General features: G+C 36.1%; 1 protein-coding gene across 1 annotated transcript; it reads right to left on the reverse strand.

Annotated features, from left to right (window-relative positions):
* Window positions 1-9,127: 9,127 nt before the first annotated feature.
* Window positions 9,128-13,948, reverse strand: LOC108457283 (dicarboxylate transporter 1, chloroplastic). The gene is made up of 3 exons (XM_017756262.2): window positions 12,225-13,948; window positions 10,442-10,663; window positions 9,128-9,902 (listed from the first exon to the last, which is right to left on the reverse strand). Exons 1-3 carry the CDS (start codon window positions 13,317-13,319, stop codon window positions 9,540-9,542), a joined length of 1,680 nt encoding a protein of 559 aa, XP_017611751.1. The 5' UTR covers window positions 13,320-13,948; the 3' UTR covers window positions 9,128-9,539.
* Between the last annotated feature and the right edge of the window lie 628 nt (window positions 13,949-14,576).

The raw sequence follows: 14,576 nt of genomic DNA on the forward strand, positions 1-14,576 counted from the left end.
TCTTCTGCCTTGCAGGCTCGTTCGACTAGTGTCACGAACTCCTTTATCTCCAAAATTCCCACTAGTAACTTTAACTCTTCATTCAATCCTTCTTCAAATCTTTTGCACATAGCAACCTCATCAGTCACACACTCCCGAGCATACCGACTAAGTCTTACGAACTCATGTTCGTATTCAGAGACGGTCATACGGCCTTGCTTGAGTTCCAGGAACTCCTTACGCTTCTGATCGATAAACCGTTGACTAATATATTTCTTCCAAATTGCTTTGAAAGAAATCCCAAGTAACTTGTTCCTTTGGGACTATGGAAATCAAGGTCCTCCACCAATAGTAGGTGAGTCTCGAACAAAGATATCGCACACTTAAGACATTCATCGGGTGTGCATGACAGTTCATCAAACACTCTAATGGTGTTATCAAGCCAGAACTCGGCCCTTTCGGCATCGTCAGTAACTATGGCCTTAAACTCCTCGGCCCCACGCTTCCTAATCAAGTCCACAGGTGGTTTACTCAGCCTTACAGGATCGAGAATCGATGGCATCACGGGCTCTTGGGGTGGATTATTTAAATTCGGAATGGTTGGACACCCGGATTGGTTCGGGCATATTGCGCGACCCACTCATTCATCATGGTGAAGAAGGCTTGTTTCGCCCCTTCATTTTGATTATTCGCGGATGACTGAGGCTCAACAGGCGGTGTCCCTTACGCAGGAGCAGCCGCTACACTTTCAACGTCATCCGCCAAGGGTCTCTATCCGGGTTCCATCGCTAATCAAAACAAAAATTTCAACCGTCAGAAGTCATCACATTATTAAGCACTAACAATTTGGCATGTATAGCTAGACTCACACGCTCTATGGTAGTCCTAGAACCGACTAAACCATAGCTCTGATACCAATAAAATTGTAACACCCCTAACTCGTGACCGACGCCGGTGTCGGACACGAGGGGTTAACGGCCAAATCCTCTCAAAATACCAACCAATTTGACATTACTAGTCAGGCTGGAAAACTGTGTCACCGTCGCCTTAAAAATCATATCTCGAGTTTCAAAACTCGGAAACTGGTTTCGTAAATTTTCCCTGAATTTAGACTCATATACCCATCCATGGATTTATTTTTAGAATTTTTGGTTGGGCCAATTGGTACAGTTTATTAGTTAAAGTCACCCATGTTACCGGGATCGACTGCTCTGACCTTCGTGCGTTACAACTTGGATATCTCTCTGTACAGGGCTTTAATACTGGTGCCGTTTGTTTCTAATGAAACTAGACTCAAAATGGAATCTGTACATATAAGGCATGACTCCTAATTCTTTCTGGATAATTTATGGAAAATTTTCAAAGTCACGACAGGGGACCCAGAAACCGTTCTGGCCCTGTCTCACGAGAACTTTAATATTTCTCAGTATACTGCTCATATGGTCGTTTCGTTTCGTCCATATAAAAATAGATTCATCAAGGTTAAATTTCATAATTTACTCACTATTTAATTCTACTTCTACTATTTTTAGTGATTTTTCAATCTCATCTCACTGCTGCTGTCCGCAACAGTTACTGCAGTAGACTATGCCAATTTCATGAATCTTTCCTTGGCCTTAATCATCCATCATACATGACACAAATTATGGCCACCTTATCAAAATTAGAGTTTCTAAGACTCGTGGCTATAGGTTCTAGCATCCCACTCGACGACCACATAGGCCATTTTCACATGGCTTAAAGTTTACAACCCACAATTCGACAAAATATAATAGCCTATACATGCCAAATGTTCTTCAACAACAAAAACAATACCACAAGATTTCAGCCGTTGTGATGACTTCAGCGACGGTCCCGATCACGCAAACAATACGAGTCCGAGAGACCTAAAATGGGTGACAAGAAAAACACCGAGTGAGTTTACAACTCAGTAAGTCATAAGCATTCATCAATCCACTGATAAAGTTACTACAACATGTACAACAAACGAGGCTAGGTACTCATCCATATCGAATCTATACCTTAATACCTCGGACCTTTCGGTCCAATCTCGCACCAAATCATACATCCACATTTCATATTTTACACAACAAGATAATCAAGCATTTTTACACATTAACTCATTTTCCAGCACAACCATACAATTTCAATCATCACATAGATTTAAGGCTTATCAAGTTCAACCCCAAGCATGAACGTATTCTCTATTCGTCATGAGCTCGAGGTACTTACCCTATCCGCTGTCCATACTCAATTCAATGGAGACACACCCTCCATATATATAGAGTACGCACACACAGTGCTTACTACTCGATTTCGCACACTTAGTGCCACGTAATTTAAGCCCCACACACGATGCCATACCCTCCGAGCTCGCACACCCAAGGTCAGTATTTTTCCAGCTTGCACACATAGTGTCATATTTTTCCAGCATGCACACTTAGTGCCTTATATTTCCAGCACGCACACTTAGTGCCATATATTTCCAGCACGCACACTTAGTGCCGATCTCACATCCTGTACACACGTATTGCCCAAGACACTTAGTGCCGAAAGCAAACTTTCTACACATTTCACTATTTCTTTTACATTCAACAAATGTCATCACTCCATACACATACATTTTCATTTATATATATATATATATATATCATCCCATTAAACACAATTGCATAAATTTTACAATCATTTAAGCAATATCAAATACGTGCTTAATGACTTACCTTGTTTGGGGTAGAACGGTTCCAAATCGGCTACTCGTTTGCTTTCTCCTTTCCTTTATCCAATCTAGTTCCCCTTTGCTCTTGAGCTAAATCAAACAAATTTACTTCTCAATCTAACACATACATACGGCAACCATACACATTTCGAAATCAATTCATTCAGTATCATTTGTCCATGCATTAATTTTTAACACATTCGCCACTAGGGCAACCTATTTAACTTTTAAGATTCATTTCTAATTTTAGTTAAACAATGCGAATGCCATTAACTACTAATGCCACACACACATATGCATAAAATTAACCCATACATGACCTATAGCTCATTCGGTCATTCATCTTTCAAACCTATCAAAGCTTCATATCACACTTCCTTGGCGAACACACATACAAGCACAATTTAGCATTTTTTTATTTATTTCATGATACATTCGGCCTTGACATAATTTCATTAAAAGTCCCTATTAGCCACTTCACCCTTCAATTATATCATCTACTTATCATTTCTTAAGACTACCATCTTAATGCCCATTATAACCACTCTCATAATCTAAATCTAAAAATCGGCAACACCCACCTTTTAGCTATCTTAGCGAATACTTCTCAACACTTAGATTAAAGTATGCACCTTAACTTAATACAACTTTCATTATCCCATGTAGCCGAATGTACCAAGCATTTATCATTTGCACATAGATTCTATAGCATGGCGAATACTCATGCACATACACATAACAACAAGAACTCAAGGATCTAAAATCTCCTTTTATTAAACATTCATCTCACTTCTCTTCATGCTTCATCACAACAACATTTAAACAACCAACCAAAAAGACAACCTCCATGGCGAACTTCATCTCCATCAAATAGCAAAGAAATCTAAGCCATGGGCTAGGTAGGTTTCAAACTAACAACTAAAATATGCATGAATCTTAAAGAATGACATCAAACATACCTCACTCTAGTTGCAAGTATGGCCAAGCTTCTCCAAACCCCCTCTCTCTCACTCACGGCAATTGAAAGAAATTTGAGGAAGGATGAGCATTTTTTTGTTTTTCTTGTTCAATTCACGGCAAATGGGGAAAGGCATCCACACACACTTTTTTTTTTCTTTTCTATTTCTTTTATTATTTCCTTTCTTTTACATAAAATAATGACCACTTCATGGAAATTTACCACATATTGTAATTTATGCTCCATCATGGCGGCCACTATGCATAAGAAAAGGAGTATTTGACATGCAAAACCACTATTTTCACTACATGCTTTAATAGGTCCTCATAGATTAACCTATCACATTTCTACAATGTTTCATATAAGTCCATTTTTAATAAATTCACATAGAAATGATCAAATTAATGCATAAAACTTTCATACATGCATTTATTAACATCATAAACATAGAATATAACAATTAATTATTTATAAGACTCGGTTTCGTGGTCCCGAAACCACTTTCCGACTAGGGTCAATTTTGGGCTGTCATAGGCTTGCAGTGGGGAAATACGTGCATACATGGATCAAACGTCTAGAACATCCGATGGAAAATTTATTTTCCCGGTTGTAGTTGGTCATCCGGGCTGTAATAAGGTCGTGTCTGTAACTCGATGACAATCCTCAGTACGTACTTTCACATAGCGGCTATCAATTCCTTTAGCTCGTTATACGATGCATCGAAACCCTATATAATTACTCTATTGCCATCTGTTTAACTATCTACTCTTTTCGATATGATACTCGATATTGAAATCGTGCCTACATTTCGGCAATTAGTACCAAAACTTTAATGGCCGGCATGTCCTTCACCATTGGCATGATACACGTACAGATAGTTTTGGAATCAAGTTTTCGATGATATTCTATCATATGTGTTGATGTGCATGTATGAGGCCTAACAAATTTGCGTATCTCCCACATCTACGAATTTTAAATAAATGCAGCTATACCTACCAATTGCAGCCTTCCGTTGAATTCCAACACTTCCCAATATATAATATTGGTTTAGACACTGCAACTTTGTAATCCATTGATATATTCATGCTATACAGCTTAATAGCAAATACGCACTCTTCTGTACTTTCGAATCTCTGGCCTACGAACAACTTCTTAGGATCAAAATTTACAGCCAGTCGGTGAGCATGAAGTATTTCAGGGTACTCCAAGAACTCAGCTACATGCACCGCGTCAGGGTCTATGAGCAACATGTGTGGCCCAGGATTATTGTGTATCATAATATGTCGCATCTGGTTCCCAACCGAAGACGCGTTAATGTTTTCATCGTCATTCATGTCTTCATCATTAATATTATCAGGGACATCGTCCACATCGAGATCACTATCATTATCGATTTCTTGATCACAAGGATCACTACTATCGTATCCATCATCACTAACCACATCAATATCGGGTGTAACATTAAGATTGATATCGATCCCACGTATAGTCGATTCACTAACATTGTACGATATTGGAGCCACCATGCACGGTTCTTGAGCTTCATGTTCTTCACTGTATGCAGTGAGATCTTCATTTTGCTCCATACCGAGTTAACTCGTAAATAAGTAAATTGATGTATTTTTGTCACTCCTATTCCCACAATAAAGAGCAATCATTGTCTCCACATCTTCGTCGTCTACAAGTTCCATTTCGGTGAATTTGATCGGATCTGTCGGAACTGGAAACTTTTAAAACTTGTAGAAAATTTCGAGATCCATCTCCCACAACGTCTAACAATTTTTGCGTTAATTATTCACTTCATATCATCCAACGAGACATTTCTATTAAATCTCATTACTATTTGTTGCCGACATTCAAATATTCATCCAACGATTGTTGTCAAGATGATTCCATCAAAATAAACGCATACAAAAAATTTATTATCCATCTTCAATACTTCATATGTTAAAAAATAAACAAAATTTCTCAAAACAATTTCGAACAACAAATAAATTACTTAAATAAAATATTAATTAATTAATATGCAATTTTTTTCATTCATAAGCTCAGGCTTTTTCAGTTCCCATTTTGTACATGAACAACATTTATCTTTACATTTAACCACTTAAATCCAGTTCTACGTTTTCTTCCATCTCCAATCCTGAATCTTTATTTGAGAAATTCTCTACAATCCAATTTAGAAATTCTTGATTCTCTTCATATTCATCTTCTACAATCCAATTTGGAAATTCCACGGGACCTTCTGGCTCTTCAATCTTTATAACGGGTATTGAATATACAAGTTCTCTTGGTAATTTCCTAACAACTAATTTATCTATCCATGGTTTGTCAAACACATTTTGCTTCCCAGTCAACTTTCGTGAACCTATACTTTGTCTCGCTATTTTCCTTACTCTATAAGAGATTATAAACTTCACAAAGTTTATAACTAGATTCCAATAGGTTCATGGAACCGATGCCTTCCAAAGTTCATCTAAAATGATTTGATGCTCCCGTTCTATTAATGTCCCTCTAAGGGTTAAATATTGCACTTTATTATTTCTAATCATTTCATGACCCTTCCACAACACTTTTTGCATCTTTCGATTTATGGTAATAAGGTGTTGAACAATGTCTTCTTCTGGTTTCATTCTGTAATCTTGCACTTCTCTCATCATCTTATCAACTTTCTTCCTTTGTGCTAAAGTTATTATCTCATCAGGCAATACAAATATGTTGCCATTTCTAACAATATGTATAATGAAATATTTTCAGTTGTTATCACTAATTAACAATTACTTTATAATAGTTTTCTTGACATAAAACTTTCGAATATATTAAAAAATTTAAAACATAACATTCATAATAAACACATAATTAATCTAAATACAAAACTAAAACACATACTAAATACAAATCTAAATACAAAATTAAATTAGTAAAAACCCAAAAACCCCATCACATAAAAAAATAAAAATAATCGAATATAACATACTAAATAAATTTCATAAAAATATATCTAATCAACCTAAAACATACTTAACAAATAAATTAAAGTTAAATTAATGTTTCAATTCTTATAAAGTTGAAGAACAAAGACCAAATTCTCTTCATTTCTCATTACATTAAAAACAAATTAAAACATCAATCTATTAATTTATAAAATAAAAAAATTACCTTTTCTCTGTTAGTTTTTTTTCTCTTCTCTTTCTCCTTCCTTCTTTCTCTCTATTCTCTTTTTCTTTTTCTTTCTTCTTTTTCCCTCACCAGTGCTGCCCTCTCTTCTCCTTCTCTTCTCTTTTTCTTTCTTTTTCTTTTCTTCTTCTTGCTTCTTGCTTCACCGAAGCTACTGCTAAACTTGGGGGACCTTATAATGGTCCCCAAATAGAAAAAACAAAGGAGGCCGTGCATCCTTGGTGCCGCCTCTGGCACCTCCACCTTCGGTGCCGCCTCTAGCACCTCTTCCATCACTTTTTTTACTAGCTTTTTGGTTTTTTATTATTATTTTTTAATAGATTTTTTGTCAGATTTTAAGTTGGTCACGCCTCTGACATAGGCGGCACCACCTTGGGTGTACCAATTTGGTACATGATATTTTCATTATATTATTTTCGTTTTTTTTGTACTATTTCAATAAAAAAACTCAGAATTTAAATAACCAAACTTCCACTTATATCTAAATCAACTAAAAAAACCCAAAACTCTATTTACCAAATTACTCGATATATTTGTTATGCTAACATAAAATCCTATCGAAAAATTTCGAATAGAGGAACTTATTGGAAGAGGACTTGTCAAATTTTAAGGAAATTTTTGGGAACATCATTTCGTCACTCCACTTCTCAGTTGTTCTATCTTTACTTCTTACATCAAATCAACTTAAACATCAGTTACACTACTCCTTAATCAAGGCGATAAAGTTTTTACTCAAGGACCATCACAAGGTCTAGTCTATAAAAATACCCCACTTTTTCACCCAAAAAAAAAAACTCCAAAGACATTAATATTATCCAAATTTTGTATAGAATTCGCCAGATATCTGAAGTTATCACTAATGGATCTTTGCATCATTGTAGCCTCCACCACCAAATCTTACATCTAACAATTGGTGCCATCTATGATCCATCTTTTTATATTCTATGAAAATTTAATAGAATATATAAATTTATAGATTAAATTTATTAAATAAAGATTAAATTGATAAAATTTATAAATATTATAGGATAAATTTATTATTATGCCAATAAAAGTACGTACAATTATTGAAAAATAATAATATTATAATTAATTATTCTCAGTTGTTCACTTTTAAAATTGATAAGCATTAAACTATTTCAATCTAATCAAAACAAAATTAAAAGAGACCGAAATCTTTTTATCTAAAATTTTCTATAATAAATTTTTAAAGGAAAAGGTGGGTAAAGCTTTTCATCTCTCAGCTTCTACATCTTTATAATATTCAATTCTAAGCTTACGTTTGAATTGAAAGTAGGGAGGGAAAGGAAAGGATGATTGTGATAGGCTTTATAAGTTAGGCCAAGAAAAGTAAGGAAATTGAGTATCCTTTTGTTTTGTTTGGAAGTTAAATTTGGGGAAAGCTAAGGAAAGGAAAACAAAATAAATTTTAAGATGAAAAGTGTTTTTCTTTTCTTTTATAAATAATTTTATGGAAATGTTAAAATTGTAAAAATTAATGATAATTAATCATTTCATTATCTATCCAAACAAAAACTATTAAAATTACTTAAAATTTTTTCCTTGGCTAATTTTAATTATCTAAACAAGATAGTTCTTTAGCTTTCCACTCTTTTACTTTTAATCTAAACATAGTGTAAGGAAATTGAAGACAATCCATTACGTTTTCATCTATCTTTCAAATAAATTATGAGTCCATTACGTTTTCATCTATCTTTCAAATAAATTATGAGAATCATACTTGACTATTAAATATCAATAGATATAAAAATATTGAAGAGAAGCCAAACCTTACTGAGCATAGCAGTGGCACAAGTTGAGCATCCATTCGTTAGTTTAACTAAGAATAAACAAATAAAAAATTGAATAAAGTAATAATTATGAATCAAGCCAGTGGTAATGTGGCAAAATGTAATGTTATTTTAAGTCTAATTGAGGGCTCAACCTGGACACCTTCGAAATAAACAAACATAAGTTAATCTATATATACATGAAGAGTTAAGGCAAGCATGGGTATCAAATCTAAATCGCTCAACATTTCCATTAGGAATTCGAAGCCCAACCAATACATATTTGCACTCACTTTTCCTTGATATTTAAATCAGAACCTAATTATTAAATTTATTTTTGTTAACAAAAGGTTTTGCTACAGACCCAGGAGTGTTATTTTCTTAAAATTTAATGAAAAGAGTGCATTAGGAAAAACGCTTATTTATTATTTTTTTTTTTCCTTCTAAAGTAAACAGAGGTAAGAAATCCAGAGAAAAGGATGAAGGCAAAAAATTCCATTAGAGTTCTAACTCAAAATGAATTGCGTGTGACATTTCTAACAAAAGAACCCAACCAACAGGAATTTTATAAAATACAATAAAACCGTGACATTGTTTTGCACCACCTTACCTTGTCTCATAATCCATAACCCAAAAAATTCGTATTCAAAATAATAATGTATTTTCCATTTGTCAAAATTTGTGGTAAAGATTTAAGTTCTGCTCTAATACCTCCACCTCCACCTCCACCTCAAACTCAAATCTTTCTTCTTTTCCCAACCCTCTAAACCCCACCCCACCCCACCATAAAGATTATTTCTGCAACATAAAGAATCAAAGACAAATCGGTTTCCGATGTGAAGAAGAAACTGTAAACTTCAAGTTAGGTGAGAAATCCTTCTTAGCTCAGTATCAGCAAATTTTATGACATTCTGCCTTACCACAAGCCGATAGCCTTCCACCAGATGCCTCCTACTCCGAGCCAGATTATAATATTCACCACCGATATCAGGAAACCATATCCCCACCATTTTGCTAGTGGTACATAGCCCGCCCCATAGAATACAGGTGCGGATCCAATTCCATAATGAGTAATGCCTCCCATTAGGTTGGAGAGGAATGATAGAACAAGGGCTCCCAAATACGATGGAGTGCCCAAAGCACTAGCCACAGACAAGAAGGCTGTAAACATGGCACCAATATGAGCAGCTCCACTGGCAAAGAAGTAATGCGAGTAGAAATAGAGAAGAACCAGAATGCCAAATGACATTTGCCATGAAAGACCTAATCCACCTACGACCTGTAAAAATGAGCAGATCATTGACATGAAAGGCAATTCCAAAGATCTGAATTTTTAATTTCCATCAGACCTGTGCAACAACCCTCGTAAAAAAGGTTCCTAGTGTGATTGCCAAAGCAGAAGCATTGAATAAAGCAGTGTCAGAACAACTTAGCCTAAAAGAAAAGGAACATCCTAGGGCATTGTTTAATAAGACTCAAATGGACACGCCAAAGTAGTATGAAAATATTAATAGAACATGAAAACAGAACTAGAGAGAGCCAAATAATCATACTGACTAGATAGATATATTACAATGTAGAGCACAAGTATTTCAATAGTTTGCATTATTTAAGAGAAGATATAAATAGCCAATGGTATTCTGGTTTTTCCTTTCTATTTTCCTTTTAAGAAAACATGTGATTCCAAGTATGTCCAGAAAAAGCAAAGCACTGCATGTAGATTATGGTGATGGCTCTTTGGTGATTCCATAAAAAGTTTTAGTAATTGGACATGGCAGAGAGAAAATAAGACGAAAGTACAAGGAAAACAGGACAAACCTTAACAACGGTTTGACTAAACCATGAGATGAGACCATATTTGTTCAAATACCCAGCCATAGCAATGAGTGCGGCAAACCAAGTAAGTGTATCCCATGCAACTGATTCAGCAAGACACTCCTTCCATGTTACTACCCCAGTCACAAGTAGGACAGATAACCCAAGAATGGCAGCAGTAACAGCATCCACATTTAACGCCCCTCCAAAAATCCAGAGCCCCACCTAATGCAACAGAGGAAGATAAGAGAAAATTCTTGATAGTTGAACATACAAGCTCTCACATAAGTAGCTTTCAGCCTTTCACGCTCATCAGTAGTAGCCATAGTTACTAATGCCGTTGTACGTGCAGTAAAAGATTCGCATCAAATGAGAGCAGAAAGTAATACAACCAGAAATAGCATTGAAAGTCTATTAATCAGTTGAGAGCAATCAAAATATTGCTGCAGAACATAAAATTGAATGAAATGCAGGAAAACCTAGCCATATTTCAGTATTTACTTTATCAATACTCAAGGATTCAAATCAATAACGAGGCACCTAGAGATACTATCACATGCATGATTCATTTCCAGCTAATGAAATTGCAGCACCTCTGAGGTTTGGATACAGCTATGAAGCACATAAAATATGAAAACCTTTGAGGCCTATGTAGCGAACAATTAAAATGGCAAACAGAAAACCTGAAAAATTGCAGTATTTCCTCAAAATCCTACATATATCTAACATCTTTAGAAGAATTCCATATTAATTATGCTAAGTCTGCAGGGTAAGATCATATAAAGCATAATAATGTCTAGATTTTCATGAGCTTGTGAGGGGATCATTAAGCCATTTCCATCATGCTTATTTTATTTGATAATCATTAACAAATAGAATATGGCATGAAAAATTTTATATTTGACCAAATTACTTGTTAAGAAGTATCTAGGAAGCAAGATTATGAATCCATAACATAACCTGATTTTTTTACTACTGTATCTGTTAAACCTATAAGCTCCAAAAACAGATTTATTTCAAAAGTTCACTTCCAAAATCACATTGAGTGGCAATGCATCCATGTTTATATTCCAAAAACTCTTTTGAGACCTGCTTAGCATGAATACTCCTAGATGGCAAAATAAAACCAGATCAAACATAGCTCTCATCCAAACTTCCAAAAACTTTATACCTCTTTAGTCCATTAAGATGGTAGGAGGTAACTGTAACAACCATGTCTTGAACTCTTAGTGGATACCATACTAACACAACATAAATTGATGTAACAACTTAATTAAACGCAAATACTGAAGCAGAGCAAAATATATAACCACATGAACAGATTGAGCATAGAAAAGTACATTTTCCCCCAAATCCTAATTTTTATAGTATCTCTCTCCCTCCGCACTAAAAGGATGTACTAGCTGCTAAGTGTAGCTCTTCAAGGAAAGACAAAGCAGGGAACAGAGACATGTGCCAGTGTCATAAGGTCAAGGTCAACGACTGTCTGTAGAATCCAACAGAACGATTACCACAAGCAACAGCTAAAACTAGAAAATCTAAAACAGATGAAGAACTTTAAATGATGGCGGAAAATGAGCGCCTCTCAAACTAAAATGTGGCTAGCCTCGTGATCACATGTCACTAATGTCACCTATAATTATTTTTTCAGTGCGACATTTCCATTTGATAGATTGTGATAGCAGACAAAACATACTTACACAGTTGTAAAGGCATTAGGTATAATTAAAACATAAAGAATCAAAGGTTAAGAAGATTTTATCAATAGATGTTAATATTATTATACCGTTAGAAATAGAGTCCCAGCCATGATAATCTCATTCTTGGACATCGGCCCCATCTTCTCCAGTTTCTCCCTAGCAAGCTTTGGCGCGTCGGGACTAGTTTTCACCGTTGGTGGATAAATAACATACAAAATCAATGGCACAACAAGCAACGAAACTAAACCCGGCACAAATGCCGCCTTAGCCCAATCCATCCACCCGATCTGCTGTTTAATGGTATTGAAAGCTAAATTAGCACTTAATGGATTCGCCGCCATTGCAGTTAAAAACATCGAAGAAGAAATAACGGAAGTTTGGAAACATGTCAGCATTAACCAAGATCCTAATCTATTTTCCGTTCCGTCACCCACGTTGCTGCCACACGCGGCGCAGAGAGATTTGACTAGAGGGAGGAAAATTCCTCCGGCGCGTGCGGATACGGATGGAATTGCCGGCGCTAATAAAGCTTCGCTGAAGACTAAGCTGTAGCCTAAACCTAAAGAGGAAGATCCGAATAAGGAAACGAATTGGTAAGCGATTCGATTACCAAGCCCAGTCTTGATGAAACCCCGAGCGAAGAAGAAGGCGAGAGCGATTAGCCAAGGAATGGGATCGCCAAAAGCGGAGAAGGCAGCGGAAAAGGTTAGGGTTTTGGTGAGGACGGAAGCGCCTAGTCCAAGTAAAGCCACAGCTCCGAGTGGTAATGGTTGAGTGATGATGCCGACGATTGTGGCGAGGAAAATGGAAAGTAACTGCCAGGCGTTACGAGAGACACCGGATGGGACGGGAAGGAACCAGAGAATGACACCTGTAGCAATCGAGGCTATCAATGGCTTTAATGCTGCACCTTGCCATGGTTGCTGGGACGGCGGAGTTACGGCGGCTGGAGTTGATGCCGCCGCTTTGACAGTTAATTTGCTGTGTCTTTTCTGGATTCTATTGTTCGTTATGACTGGAGTGAGACTTAACTGTTTAATGAAGCTGGAATTATGTGAAGTGGATTTTGGGAGAAACGGAGGGGAAAAGACCGGGTTTGGACATGATCTGGAAGAGAAAGCAAGTGATTTGATACGTGAGTAACCGAGGGGGCAGGAGGAGGTGAGTGCGACGGAGGCCATTTAAGACGGTTGCGTCGACGGCGGAGAAACGAGAAATGGTGGAACTGAGTGAAGGAAGGCGGAGATTATATTTAAAAGGGTAAATGATGGGAGAGGGTTAACGCTGGCCGTTTGATTTTGATCATACGGTGGGTGTGGAGGTTTGGAATTTATGGTTGGCTATTGAGATATGAACTTTATATATTATTATATTATATGATAGAGAAAACAGAGTGAGCATCGATGAGGTTGTCGTGGTCTACAAGAGATTTCATTTGGGAGAGGTTGGGATTTCCGTCCAAATTTTTCTATGGTTTGGCGACCGGCCACATGTAAACATTCGCCCACGTGCCTTCTGATTATTGGATAGTATTGTACTCCCAGTGACGTGGTAGGTGGCCCAATGGGAATAAACGATTCCACGTGGCGGGCTATGACTGGATAAGGAGCTCTGAGAGGGAGATCCGGAAAGGAAGAGTGATTTCTGTTTCGGGTGACTGACACCACTGACACAGAAAGTGGGAGTTAATTTATGTTGTGGTATTTGGATGCATGAGGCTATGGGGGACCCAAAAGGGCGGAGTGAAATGACAAGGATGTCCTGAAGGGCCCGGTGAGTAGCGAATATGAGCCGCAGAAATGCATGTGCAGTGATACTAGATGCGAAATATATAATAAGATTTATTAGATTTCAAAGCAGAGAAGAAGTAAACGAAGAGCATGTGATGCTAGTAGGTGCGGTGGGTAGTGGGGCCCCGTTGCCCTCCCAAGTTCGGTTATATACTATGTTCCGATTTTCCCAAAGGTGATTCAGCCACGAATTAGTGGAGATTACTTAATCCCACCAAAATACGATTAAAAACAATTCAATCAGTGGTTGAAACTTGAAAATAATAAGTATATATATAATTTTTAATAATTTATTTGATTTAAATCAATTGAACTAATTAAACTTAGAGCAATTGATTTGAATAGTTTAACTAATCAATTCACTTTCAAAAATATTAATTTTCTAACCATTGTTACTTATGACTAGTTTAGCATTACTTTTGAGAATTACTTTTAAAATGTGTTATGGAAAAGTAATTTTGAGAAGTATTTTAAAAATTTTGGTTTAAGATTTAAGTATTAGTATTTGCAAAAAGTATTTTGAGAAATAAAATGTCTATTTAGACATGGTATTATAAAGTAATAAATATGCATTTAAATAATGTTCAAATTAGTTAATATTGTGATATCTTAGTAAGAATATAAAAATAATTTATTATAATTTGTTGT

Source organism: Gossypium arboreum, chromosome 9, assembly GCF_025698485.1.
Source record: "Gossypium arboreum isolate Shixiya-1 chromosome 9, ASM2569848v2, whole genome shotgun sequence".
Classification (NCBI taxonomy): domain Eukaryota; kingdom Viridiplantae; phylum Streptophyta; class Magnoliopsida; order Malvales; family Malvaceae; genus Gossypium; species Gossypium arboreum.